General features: G+C 33.4%; 1 protein-coding gene across 1 annotated transcript in view; it reads left to right on the top strand.

Moving 5' to 3' along the window:
- LOC132935942 (transcription factor collier-like) overlaps positions 1–15,960 on the top strand; it is a 96,116-nt gene that overhangs the window by 16,498 nt on the left and 63,658 nt on the right. The window contains 2 exon segments of the mRNA XM_061002592.1: positions 9,495–9,568; positions 10,200–10,268. Coding sequence (XP_060858575.1) covers positions 9,495–9,568; positions 10,200–10,268 — 143 coding nt within the window.

Raw genomic sequence — 15,960 nt, 5'->3', positions numbered from 1 at the left:
CGTCGCAAATTTGGGTACGGATCGTCCGCAACGGATCGTGTTCGTCGCCGCGTTCTTAGGCCTGCGTGATTGCGTACAATTTTAATCATATTTTAATCATCATAATATACAATACGAAATTATAAAAAAATAATATATTATATTACTCGAACGTCACGTGCGCCGCGCGACCAGGGGAGTGCAAACGCGTGCGTGCGAGTGCAGTGGCGGCGGCACGTGCCACGCCTCCCCGTTTCCACCGCCACCGCAGACGCCGCCGCCGCCACAATCTGATCCTCTCAGTGACGCGCGTCGCTCGCCGCCGCTACTGTCCGTCCGGCGTACGCCCACTAAACGGCTTTATCAACACGCATATTATACATGATGTTTTATTTATATTCGTATATATATATTTAATATGTGTGTGTATATATATAATATATGTATATAGGTACATGCACACGACCGTCGTCGTGTTTGTGACGATTGTTATTACGATTACGTTCGTTAAAATCGATGATCGAGATCCGTCCACCACGCGCCCCTCCTCGAACATCCCTTGTTTTTTTCCTCGTGTTTCCCGGCCTCGTACGGTTTATACACTCATCATAACATATATATGCACATAGAACACATAGAGGTATCTACGTAAATATTATGAGTAGGTATACGCATTATTATAGGTATATTATGTCATCACACTCTGTCGCATGACGTCCAACTGCAGGGTGGTAGGGATACAGGGATCACTAGCTGATATAAAAAAATTATATCATTTTACTATTAGTAATTATATACCGTATAATTATTATCCGTATTACCTTAAGATACCCAGGTAGGTATATTAGAGTCAAATAGATTTTTTATATATATCTAAAACACCTCCGTCAAACAAACGTTTTCTCTATATTTTATTCTCCCTGAACTCTATTCTCCCTCTATTTCTCACTGAAAATCACTTAAACCCACAAATCGCGCTATATATTGGGTTCACCACGATTCAATCATGATTTCACGAGGTCTTTAAAATATATCATATCTAAGTAAAATTTAGGAGCATGAGCAGAGGATATACGTAACAATATTATATAATATTATATTATGTTTAAATAAAATATAATATTTACATTATATATATATACATATAGGTACAGGGGTTATGCCGCGAAAGCGTACAAAATGAAAGTTTAAATCGAATTTTCCTTACAGTCTACAGACACTATATATACTTTATATGCGCTATATATTTTATCTTTATAATATTATATGTAGCGTATTTTGGCTGACGGTGTGCGCGAGCACGAGAAATGAAACTATATTATATGAAACCTGTTGCATGACAATTCACATGGATATACCTACGTGATATATTTAATATATTCACACAATGCGCATAATATTACCTACTACAATAGGATATTACACAATATTATAGGTACATATACATAATAAAGGATCGATGACGTCGAAAAATTACATGTTACGTGCTGTATATATTATGTGAACTAATCCGGAGATGATATGAAGTTCATCATAATATTATAGTTACCTAAACATGGTCATTCAGATTTTGCGTTCCATGAATGGTTTAATATATGATGGGGAATTCATTGGGGATCACATTAGCTCATATTACATGCCTACCAGTTTTACAGCGACGTAAAATCTGAATAACCATGTATGTTTAAATAGCCTATGTACAAATTGATTTACCAAGTAAGCTCACCCCCAGTTTTTACTTTAATAATTAGTTTACTAAAATTCAAATTTTCATATGTCCATATCTTCAAATAATTAGATTTTTATACAATAAAAAGTGTCCTGTAACAACATTTTTTTTTAAATTAAAATTTTTTTTGAAAAGTAAATGTGCCTATTTAATTCGAAACTGGAACGAATAATTGTTGTGTTATTTAAGAATGTGTACTAAAAATAATATTTAGATAAAATATAATATAGGAATAATATAATGGGTTTAGAAGATATGAGAGCTATCATAATTTGAAAATATTAGAAATAAATATTAATCTATCAATATTTTATACATAATATAATATATATTACATTTTAATAACTTAGAAACTACCCGTTCAGTTTTTGATTTAGATGAATAGTTACATAAACATTTAAAAACAATATTTTGATTAACTATTTATAATAAAAACAGTTGGTACTCATTTGATAAACAGAAGTATTTGTATGGTTTATTTTGGTTGAAGTATACTTAATACTATAGTGGTTTCTGCCTCAGTTGTGATCACACGGGGAAAAAATGGAATATAAAATTTAAATAATTTAAAATACGTTATTAAATGGACGTTATACCCACTTGTAGTCTCCGTCTTATAAACGCATAAGTACATAACATAGCAAATTGTATGTTAAAAAATCTATTTCACATATTTTTTTTTTCATATTAGAATGAATTATTATTGTAAAATTTGAAGGCAAATATATTATTTTTAAATTTTATAAAAAGTCAACTCTCTCATATGATAAAAAATAACAGGGTAAAACGAATTCTTCTGATGATAAACGATTTCTTTTTTTCTTCATAAATTTAATTAATTTTTATAGAAGTACACTGCACGGAGAATATTAAACCTAAGAATATATTATTATAATTCAATATAGCAGACAATGAAAACGCTTTACATTTCCTTCCACTCCTCATTGTTCCGGAACAATAATGCATAGTACTATGATGGCCATATTATATTATATCATATATAATATATGCCTTTAACAATGAAAATTTTATCAGCAATAATTTTATTTTAGTCTTCACCTAATCTTTACTGTATATTATGTATCTGAAAATGGTCTAGGTACCTAAAGTGTACATTAATTTGCGTACCTAGGTACCTATATAAAGTATATAATATCATTTTTACGCTGCATTCACCAAAAAACTTATGAACTAATATTTTTCATTTTATTTATTTTTTAAAAACGACCATTCGTCTTCATTTTATACAATTCATATCGTACACAGAATTTATAAAAGTTCAATTTTAGCATAAATTATAAGATTCATCAGCTATGAAAACAATTTTATATTGAGTATTTGACGTAAAATGCATTATCAGGGATACTATGCTTTCAAAAACTAAGTGACCAACTGTGTAATTTAACAAAATATAATTTTGTAATTCAGTAAGATTTTGGTTATAATTCAACTTTCTATACCTATAGTTTATCTGTATCACTATAACCTATAGGTATAGTTACTTTTGCAGGACAATTCAGTAGAAACGTGCAAATTTAACGTGGTAGTTATAACTCCATGGTTGATTTAGTTATATTTTTGTCATCTTTACAAGTTATTATGTAGTTATCATTATTTTTTCTATCAAAATCATTACTGTCCAAATGAAATAAAAATTGTAACGATATAATTCTGTGATATAACATATTATATATTTTATGATTACCAAACAATAATTTGCCCTTCTGTTTATAATATACGCCGTATTGTTCCACAGCGATAATAAAAGAAATTCTACATAATATATATGTATAGGAAACGAAATGAAATACGGTATTTTACATTATTACTTAGGTATATACCTATATTATTATATGCACGTATTGTTCCGCACGAGAAACAAAACAAATCTATACAATAAACTTATAAAATAAAACCTATACACCACTAAATATCGTTCTGGAACATTATATTTAACGATTATAATATAACGTTTCTGATACCCGTGATTCTGCAACATAACATTATATTTAAAGTTAATTTTAATTATAATTATTATAACAAACGTTATTATGCTATACGCGCAATTGTGCGAAACACTTTACCTAAATATTTAAATATATGTTTTGAATAAATGCGTCCCGGAAATGAAGGGATTGTCGTCGAACTACACTCCTTACCTAAACCAAATTCTTCGAATTGCACTCGGGTTCAAAAAACGTACCTAAGTTCAAATTTCGATCAGGCTGAAAACGGGTATAATGTTCGATTGTTGCACTCGATCTGAGCGTACCACAGGACGTAATATAATTATGCTTTCTAGTTGAAAATTGCGTGTGTGTCTCGATCGATTTAGTTTTACATCAACCTGGTTATTACCTGCGTAACTTATTTTAAAATAAACGCATTGATCACATTTTCGTAACTATGATGTACCTAATACAGAAAATAGAGCATATATTCATTTTTTAAAAATTCTCATATTTTTCTATTAAAAATCATAAACTGTGGCTATTGTTATAATAAATACAATAAACTTAAGATATTAAAAATACAAATTATTCTTCCGGCGGCCGACTGCGATATTTTACTGTATGTTTTATGTGGGTAACCTGGTAATGATATCGGATAGTGTACTTATACAATTTGAACATAACCTTTTTTTTTTGTCCCAAGTGCAATATTCGACAAAAATAAGTGAAATTTGACCTCACCCGAAACGAGTCCCACAGATACTTCCAGATGATTCGCCCACTGAAAATGCATATCATATTAACGTAATATTACATAATATTATATATTATACGTACGTGATAGGTACAATCTTATAATAATACTGCAAACTGGGTGTAACGTATATGGTTTGCGTCAAGAGCCATCCTATATATATATATTATTTACATAATTACATATACGATGGACTCTGCAGACACTGACGAGATATTGTGCTCGTATCACGAATCTACACGCGTGTTGTTGTATATAGGTTGGATATTGCAGTGGCTGGTGCGTAGGAATCTATATATATATATAATAATATATAATAATATGTGTACTGCATTCGTATTTCGCGTCTGGGATACATAGTTTCTGTATAATATAACTCGCGCGCGTTATTACACTGCGAGTTTAGGACACGGGGGTAGGACTGGTTTGGTGGGAGGGTGTTGGTGAGTGGTGAGGGGTGGATGTCGCACACGCGCAAAGACAATGTGATATTACGTCTCTATACATATAAATAGCACTAAATACAAACACACACACACACACACACACGAGTGCGCGTACACAACGACATTATATTATTATTAACCCTATCTCTTCGGTACCATCGCCCTTCTCCGGGCATCAAACACACACACACACACACACACACCCCTTGTCGGCGGTCCGAACGGTTATAAAGGTTATAACGCTGCGGATGTATAATACATATATATATATACGTATTATATATTATTATTATATACAAAATATACCTATACATTATAATATATATATATAGTAGGTGCAAGTGTGTATACATATAAACGCGTGCGTGCGTGTTTGTGTGGAGTTTTGATGGTGTTTTACACACATCGTAACACCATACATGTATGTAATATGTATACGTATATAATATATTATGCATGTATATCGTACATGTATATATATTATAATATTATTGCGTACGTCGAGCGTGTGCGTTGCCTGGGCCCGGAGGCGGCGGGGCCGCGACAGAGATGTGCGCGCGATAATGCCAATGCGAATTACAACGCGCTTATCTATCCGTTTCGCGTTGCCAAGTGGCGCGCGCCCGTTCACGTATATAATATTGTGATATTATTATTATGTTGTACAAGTATACACCTATAATGTGCATAATGTTTGTGTGCGTGTGTGTGTGTGTGTGTGAGTGCGCACCCGTATAAGTAATATAGGTGCGACGACGACGACTCGCACGCACCGCAAACTCGCACACCCTCGCGCCGACCGTCCTACACACTCTCGCGACACGGCGGTAATAATATAATAACAATAATATATTATATTATTATTGTTATTTCCACTGTATTTATATAGTACATACATACACTTTATTATAATACATTATACATGCGCGCGTGCTTCCGGCTAGGTACTTTACAACCACCGCTTCGCGAGTCACGACGCGACGCTACGGTCCAAATAATAAATCGTAAGACAAATATTTATCGTACAAATTAGTATGATGATAATATTATACGTCTCATTCAATTTAAAATTGTCTTGTTTTTATTGTTTCGACATAATTATATTATAATATGGAGAATATTATATAATTCATGTTTACTATACCTATAGTACAATATAGGTTCCCTCCCAGTTCCCACATTCTACTGTCTTACGTCATACATATTAAATTGTATAAAACGATTTACCCATATACGTCATAATATTGATTATAAATAGTAAATAATAATACCTATTATTGTGCCATAATATGTTAAACCATGACTATTGTCTATTTGGTAAGATTGTGGTAGGCACCATGCTACTATTAAGTATAGTAAGTAATAACTATTAAGCAGTGGCGTAATTAGTAATTTGTTCTGGGGAGGGGATATACATTTTTTTACACACAAAATATTAAATTTTAAAGTACATTGGTGAGTATATAATATAATATATAGTATTATGAAGGCTCTGGGAGGGAATCTATCCCTCTCATCCCCCTTAATTACGCCCCTGCTATTAAGGTATACAATATTATGTGAATACACTTGTATATATAGTTATTAGGTTATTATGTTAACCTATATGATAACATTGGTAGTTTTAATGTTTGATCCATGTCGTCTGTCGATTTTTTTTTTGCGCACGTAAACATGAAATCAGAGACTATAGAACCTTTTGGATTTACCGGTATCGGTTCTCCAAAAATAAATTAACCGGTTCCGGTTCGGTTCTGATATTTTGATAGATAAAAAATAAAGGTATCGGTTCCAAATAATTTTGGTACCGGTTCCAGATAATTTTGGTACCGAAAAGTATAACCATTTTAAATAGTTACCTATCCGAAATGCGGTATGAGAAATATTAGGAAACTCATATGACCATACATAGTTTATACACAAAACAGTAATACTATTAAATTATGATGAATAAAATAATTTTATTTTTGAACCTAAAAGAACCTATTTAATTTGAAAATTCCAGTTCCGGTTCTTAATATTCCTTAATGTTCCAGAACCGTATCTTTTAGGTTCGGTTCCAGTCCCTGAATGCAATAAAACTAATTTTATCACTAAATTAAATATTTGATTTTTTTAAAAATACTATACCGCTGGCTCCATTTGGATTTTAGAAAACAATACTACATGATGCCAGTTAACTACTAGGCTTTTAGTTATTTATCGTTTACAATTTTTGGTAGTCTGTTAAAATGTATATTCTAGTGCTTACATCGATACAATTCGTTTTATGACTGCACCGTGTTCCATGACCACCTCAAATATTTGCAATTTATAAAAACAATTCGTGTCGTATAAGGGTAGTTAATATTATAATATTTAGACATAATATATTTCAATCTTCGTTGTATTGAATATAATAGTTAAAGATAAACATTAACTCCGTCCATCGTAGATCATCGTATGAACTTCAATCGACTAAGATCGATAATTGAGATGCTGTTAACCTATAATAATTGGCCACACGAGTTAAAAAAAATTTAATAATATAATAGCTAGTTATTATTATTTTTATTATTTATCAAAACGCCGCAACATATTACCGCAGTCTGATCCTGTTAATTAACCGCCCCGTCTTGATCGCAAACTTTAAGTAAAGCCAATTTCACTATATAATATACCTACCTAGAAGTCATTAAAACTTCCCCGGGCGGGCGCCGACGCGTCTACTTTGTGTTTCCACCACATAATATTGTACACAGAATGCATTACTTCAAAGGAGATTTCTAGGAATATAATATATGGTTGCGACGATAGTTACAAATTCCGCAACATATTTTCGTACCTCCAATTTCTCATTAGCTCGTTCAAAGTCTAACCGTCTACTCACCGTTATTACGCAGCATTTATTGCGGTCTTAAGTACCCACCGTTTGCGTTCCGTTTTACGTCGCTCCAAAGGTTTTTCGATGATGCGATGGTGTGTTTATGTGACGCCCGCGTCCCATATGGCGCCATAGAGCCATCACGAACGATGATCGCCGATCCAGGCCAGAGGAAGTCACGCGATGACCTTTGCACATGATAATTTAATATAGTTTAGTTTATATAAGTAATATTAGTTATAACTGCAGCTGTATCCGTCGCAGAACTCTGACCGATTCGTACGATACGCATGTAATATAATATTTTATAATTTTTATAATTTATACAAAATAATAATAGATCGTGCGACTGCAGATAAAAGATACATGGTGCAGGCGTCTCGTGTGGACTTAGACCCACTCACACACACACACGCAGTATCGTACTTACTTGTATGATGTATATATATATATAAGTAATATGTATGTACACGGTACACATACTATAGTATATGCATATATTCAATTAGACGGTATTTATTGGTCCACCGCAAAAAGGGTGGGTGCGGCCGAGTAAATCCTGCTGCTGCAGTGGCGGGTGAGGTGGCGCACAGCAGCACAAAGCCCGGGAACCGTGTAACGCGGTGTATATGTTTATAATATATATATATGTATATATAAAATTGCTTGCGCCCCTGATTCTCGCGAGCCTAAGACCTCCGGATTAACCGTCTTATATATATATTATATGTGCAGCGTGTACCGCCGCAACGTTATTCCACCCCACCGCCTGCAGCACAGTCGACGATCCCCTCGCGTGCGCCGCCGCCGGAGAGAGTATTGTTTAAAAATCTATTACAGAACGCTAATGCCATTAAGCTACTTTAATATGTTACATAAGCTCTCGGAGGGCTCCTTCTTTTTTTTAATTGTTTCCATTATAGGACATAAAATATTAACCTTTTCGGTTTCGCCGCGCGACGGAGACCTGCTGCAGCACGATATATTATTATACATCGCACACGCGTATATTATATATTATTATGTACCTGCTGTACACCCGCGTACTGCAAGCTCGTGATATTCATACCTATCATATAATATATGGGCGTGTATACCTATATATTACAATATACTACCGTATATAGTCGTATATATAGACATATATCCGTTGCATAGATATATATATTATATTAAGGCACCTGCGTCATGTTTTCTATTTTTTTTTTTTTTTATAACGAAAACTATATATACATGTACCTAGGTATATACACTTGGTTTATAGATCATAACTTTTTTTTACTTAATTTACGTACAACACATAGAATTCTTGCCGTTTTAAAGATATTATGTAGATAAACCTTCTTTGAATATTCTATAATATAAATAAGAAAACACTCATACCTGTCTTGAAAAAAATAAGTCACTTATATAGAGCCTGTTTTAATCAAATGCCTGCGTTATAAATTATATAATATGCATTACACGGGGTGGACCTGGGTGTTTTTCCCTGCAGCACATATACAGTTTATACGATATTATATATTTAACGCTGTACAGAAAAACGGGAAAACTCCACGTCCCGCGCCCAGCTGCAGTATATAACCTCTGAATATTCGTCGTGTTATTATTTTTTTTATACAATGGGTCGATGCGTTTTTTCTACATTTGATATACCTATATCAATATAATAGCAATTATTGTTATTGTTATTGTTATATTATTATTATATTATATATTCCTGATGCGCATTATATGTTATTATAGACATTATGTTTTTGTCATTTTACAGGCCATCATTTACGAGGGTCAAGACAAGAATCCAGAGATGTGCCGGGTGTTGCTTACGCACGAAGTCATGTGCAGGTAACGCATCATCATCGATAAATTCAATATTTAATACATTTACCTGAACAATGTATATATTATAATAATGGTATATACCGCTATACACCATAACCGTGCGCACATATTATTATTATGATTATGGTATAACAGCCGACCCCATTTTATCGGTGCCAAAGACGGCGTGGTTTAGGTTAGCAACGCCATAGCCATAATAATAATAATAATAGTTGGTAATATATTGATGATGAATCGGTTACCGGTCAAATATTATGGCCGCTGACACGCTCCTCCCCGACACAACGACATTCCTTAAGTCTCTTAGGTGCATAATGTTTGCACACACACACATACACACGAACCAACTCGGGGGGGAAAGTTTGCCGAGTCATGCACGTGGTCCAATGCTGTTTTGTATGTAGGTACGCGCGTACATACGACGTAAACAAAACCGTCAATAGCTGACTTCGCGCGAGGGGTTGTGCGCTTATTTATAAGACTGAAGGGGGCCAAAACCCCGGGGGACAGGTGCGGCGTAATAATAGTTCGTTCTACGAACATGTCGTGTATGTATAATGTATGATATATATATATAAATATATAAGCCTCTTTGGTATTTATTTTGTATTATAATGCCTCATGTCGTTTGCAGTCGTTGCTGTGATAAGAAAAGTTGCGGTAACAGAAACGAAACGCCATCCGATCCGGTCATCATCGACAGGTAAGATTGATAATAATATTATTATACGATTTGCGTACAAACATAATATGGCTTTCTAAAGTTTATGTATACCTACCTAAAATAGTTTAGTTTCGTGTTAACCACGTAGTGTAGAGGTACATTATATATAATACAGATGTTTTCAGCGTTCCTATATTGTAATATATTACAATAGATGATATATAGCCAACAGATAGTAATAATAATATTATGTTTTTCGGCTATTTATACTTCCGACCGTCGTGATGTGTTTGGCATAAAAAAAATAGAAAGACTAATGCTCTGTCACCCTCTTTATTTTTGGTCGACTTTAGCACTTAGAAAAAAAAATCATTCGTTTCTGTTATGCTCTCTCTCCCCCAATACTTTTATAACGGAATGGTTTAAATACCACAAAGAGATCCGCACTCTAATAAGCCGTCCCAGCGGGTGGGGTGCTTTGAACAAACTTCTGCTCTTTCGCCTTTTATCTAACGTTGTCCTCCCCCAGAACCAATTAAAACACCACAAGCGCCCGGTATTTTTGTTTTATGTAATCGGTAGAACGAAAAAAAAACAAATATTGTACGATATCCTGCTATAAAAACATAATTAGTGATTGAGACTTCAAAGAGCGTCTCCAGATTGTGTGGGAGAATTAAATTACACGGCAAAAAAAAATTCTGGGTAATTACTTAAATGACTGAAGCTAAAGTGAAAAAGTATTTTGTATACGATACTATTCATTATCGAGATTAAAATGTACCCGCAATCAAAATAATCAAATAATTAAGTATACCTTAAATTAAAAAGTCATAATGTGCAGCTCGACGGGGTTTTAACTTTATGAGTTAAACATTACTTTATGGTAACATCTAAAATATTATTGCAATCAATATCGACGTTTATTTAATGCTAATTAATAAAAACGATTTACATAATATTAACTATTATATTATAAGAACTTAACTACTTCTTTCATGGTAAGTTTAGTAATGGGATAAAATAGTATCAAACGATATAAAAATATTTGACATTTCTTGTATGGAAGTATAATACATAGGTACTACATAATCGGTTGACAAACAACAATTAATGAGTATATTGTGTATTTGTGTAATCTACCTAACATCGAAAAATAAATTATATACAATTTATCGATTTTGATAGTAGATTATGCATACTTAGAATTCAAACGAAGATATTATGGTCATTTCTCTACTCACAAGTCACCAGTGCACCGTAACGTTTGTAGGTATAACAATCTCCAATACAAAGTTTTCCACTTTTATTTCTACGCCACAGCAGAAAATTCATATCCTTGTACATAAAGTTTTATTTCCTGGAATACACTTACAGGCTACAATATATGCATTTCGGATTTATTCATAAACGATATATAGGTACATCCGAAATGCACTCGATGTAACTACTATATAAGTATACGCAATAAATGATTACTCCCATATATGTATGCATTTACAAATGTCACAGCTCGTTACCAATTCAATAATAAAATCGTAGAATTGAATCTTATTTTTATAGCATGGTACTTTGATTAAATTTCTTAAGGTCAAGTAAATAAATGCACGTACAATATAAATATAATATACCTAACTGCAGTTTTGTTTTAAATAAAAGTCAAATAAACTCAAAATAAATTTAAAAAATGTTTGATTGAAAATTTAAATATCTTTTATTTTGTTATTAAAAAATTATAAAACAATAAAATATTGAACCTTTCTTGTCAATAATTGTATTAAATTACATAAAACAAATCAACACGAGATACATGAGGCAGTGAAACACCATTTTAATTTAAAAGTTATTCTATACTTAAGTAAAAATATATTCACTGAATACCCAAAAACCATATAATATTATGTATATTAATCAAAACGTATAATGCCGTGTAAATATTTTGGGGTAAAGGAACTTTTTTTTTACTAGCAACTAATTTCAGGCGGTTGTGGCAAAAAGTCCAAACATTTTTCGTACTTATGTGAATTAAGATCACTTCTCTAATGGCCTAATATAATAAGTATACGACGAATGACGATGGATGTGTGGAACGCGTCATTCAATTTATTAGTCGTATGTTTATTCATATGATAATTTAGTGTATAATTTTATTATCAATGACGTCGTTATAATATTGTGTATGTATCGTTATAATACTATAAGCTCGGTTGGCACGTGATGGCGGTGGCAGGGGAGAGGAAGGGAGTACATTACGAGTGTTAGCATATGGTAATGTTAAATATTAAGTATTTATAATATATAGGTATATTATAATGTCATAAACAGAATTCAAAAGTAAAACAAAAAAATGAAAGATATCATATTTTATGGGTAAGGCCAGTACCGCATGCGACGAATTTTCACGTAATAGAATAATGGGTCCGAGGAACTTTACAACCGTCGGAGTGCGAATGTGCATATTAGGTATATCACTGGTATATGTATGCGGTGAAAATTTCCACCATTTGTATTAACATTGTCGACCCTATTTAAGCTTTTCATCGACGAACTGCATCTCTGCCATTCGTCAAAATAATCGAATCCGCAAACTCTCTCCGTTGTCAAAATTACCTATACCTATTATAAACGGCCTGCATAACACGCGTATACTATATATTATTATCATAATAGGTGGTGAAAAAGGAAAGTAAAACCTTTTATCGAAAATGAGTATACGTAAGTAGTATATTATATTTTCGCGATACCGGTGAAAATGGGACGCTTGTATGCGCGACATGTTTGGAAAAAATACGCCTACTCTATTTGTTACATAGTTTTCCGCAAGATTCAAAAGTATATAATACTAATTGTAAGACACGTAATATATTTAAATGTAATATAGTATTCTTTAGTACAAATACTGAATTCACAAAATATTATAAAATATTTTCGTTGTTATAGCATGTACCGAATGTCTTAACGTGGTTTTCACAGACCGTAGGATTTTTTAGAGTTATGCAGGAGCTGCTCGGGTACATACCAAAATATACCTAAGCTTAAGCGCACTCGAATAGTCGACGATAATAATAATATCATAACGATAGGTATACGTATAACGACCATAATAAAATTCACTCACGTAATAAATTATCATAATATTAACGATTGACCGGAATACATTTCATTCCCATATTTTATATATTTTATTATATATCTGCAGTACAACTCTTGAACATTACAATATATACTGATTATCGTACCATATATAATAATTATGTATATTATGGTATTTAGAAACGGGTGGTCCTCAAACTCTATTCGGACCCTAAAAAACCTCAAACTTCAAGAAATTCAAATGGTTCAAAATTCGAAAAAAAAAATGCAATATGTTAGAATTTCTACAGTGCAAATGGTTCAAATAGTTAGTTAGAGTATGCATTGGTATTTTTTTCTTTCCAAGTTTAAACGCTGTTTTACTACTATTATTATATTTTAAAATTTGTTATAATAAAAATTTTGAAAGTTTGACCAAGTTTGAAAGTTCACAATAAGATTCAAGTTCTAGAAAACTTAAATTCGACCCAGCTCTAATGATAACGTCATTGCACGCGCAAATTGTTCGTCCATTTTCAGCAAAGCGCAATATGTACACAGATAATTGAATAAAAAGAAGTTTTGATTGAAAACAGTTCGAATTTTTTCATTTTTTTTTTCATATACCCTCATTTCTATTTATTTGTTGTCTTTTTTTTATACCGATGTAAAACAAAGTACGAAAAGAACGAGAAAACCGACTGTACACGTCTCGTATTATATTTGTGTGTGATTTATAGCACGGCGATGTAAAACGGCAGACAGATTCCGGCGCGAAACGCTTAATAACAATACTTGCGGCGACGGCGGATACGCGTATTTTGCGTAGGGCATTATTATTATTATTATCATCATCATCATGGGCTATATTTTTTGCTTTAGGTTTCTTATTTTCGTCATTCTTTTCCCCGTTTTTTTCCTAACGGCGTGCAACGGAAGATCCGAATCGGATGATACTATATAATATATACTGTATAACGTATACTATAATAATACTACATCGTTCCGACCGACCACACCCTCCCCCCCATTTCGCTGCACTGAAGCGCTACAGTGGTAGCGGCGATGACGGCGGTGGTGGTGGTGGTGGTGGTGGTGGCGGTTCGTCGGTATTATAACCGTCGAATGTATATAAAAGAAAAACCGTCTGCTCCTAAAGATTTTTATGTTCGCGTCCTATAACGCGCGGCGCGGGGCAGGCGGAAAAAATATGGCCTGAAAGAGATAAAAATAGCACGCACCCTCCCCGCCCCGATCGACAAAGAAAACAAACCCCATGTGTCTTATTACGCATCTCCCCTGTGCGCGTACACCATCTCCCACGGGATGCCATTTTGTCGTCGTCGTCGTCGTCGTCGAACCTTCATCTTTTTTTCTCTCCTACACCATTCATTTCTCCTATTCCGTCGGAGATTTTTTTCCCCTGTTCACCGCCACATTTATATACCTATATAATATAAGAATTACATTCTGTTTAATGTACTGTTGAAAATTCTCGCTGTGCGTGATGTTTAAAATAGTATTCCACGACCAATAATGACCATATTATAACAATATATATATACTATTATGTACTGTTTTGTGTGCAATATATCCGCCGTGCGCATATTATATTATGAAAAATTTAATCGTGTATTTTTCGTTTGTCTTATCTCGTTCAAATATACGCGAGTATATAATAAAATGTACCTATGTAACTATAAAAGTCGTCCGAGATTTTCGAAATACGCCATTAAAATTATAAACCTAATGATTACCGCCGGCACTTACAGTGTGTCCCTCGGGCCGTATACGTCTGCAGTTATATAATATATATATATATATAAAGGCACGAGTAAAATATATATAATGAAACGGTAAGCACATTGTCTCTGACGTCATCGTGACATATACTTACGTCCATTATATCGTCGTTTTAAGTATGACGTTAAACGCTACAGTTACATAATGCCCTGTAAGTTTAATTAAATTTTATATCGCAATTTAATTTCGTATTTAAATCGAACCGCTGCGCAGTAATATTAACAATAATTCACGCCCCGTTAAATGTCAACACTCGAATTTTATATAAACTAAAACTTGTATTGATCGAAATACCTGCGTATAAAGTATATTATTTTACATATTCCACAATTATTTGAATCGCGGACGTCTCTTGTCAATTGTCAATTGCACAACGAGTGATTTCTGTTTTTCGTTTCGGCCTAGAGTCCTGCATCGACAATATGCGATATGCCTAAAAAATAAAAAATATTATGATAGCGAGCTATATCTTATCGACGCCCACCGAACAGAGTGTGTATATAGCGAGGACTATATTCTCGTATATATTTACACCTATGACGTCTAAGTACAATATAAATCATCGGAAAACTTCTCCTGTACGCTATATGTTACATTATTATAATACGCACATAGGACGGTGGAGGTGCATTCGACGCATATATACTATATAGGTATACGTCGGAAAATAAAGACACTATATATAAAAGAAGAAAAGTATTGCGCAGTGCATTTTATTCTGGCGGTGGTGTAGAGTACACGTAAGGGATTCAGGAACACGATAGGTACGAGGAATTATTCGTCTCCCGAGAAGACTGTTCGGGGGAAACGCGTAAAACAAAACACACACACCCACACACACATATACGTGCGAATA

This window comes from Metopolophium dirhodum, chromosome 1 (assembly GCF_019925205.1).
Source record: "Metopolophium dirhodum isolate CAU chromosome 1, ASM1992520v1, whole genome shotgun sequence".
Classification (NCBI taxonomy): Eukaryota; Metazoa; Arthropoda; class Insecta; order Hemiptera; family Aphididae; genus Metopolophium; species Metopolophium dirhodum.
Note: the sequence above shows the minus strand (reverse complement) of the source record. Positions and strands in the feature narration are given on the sequence as shown.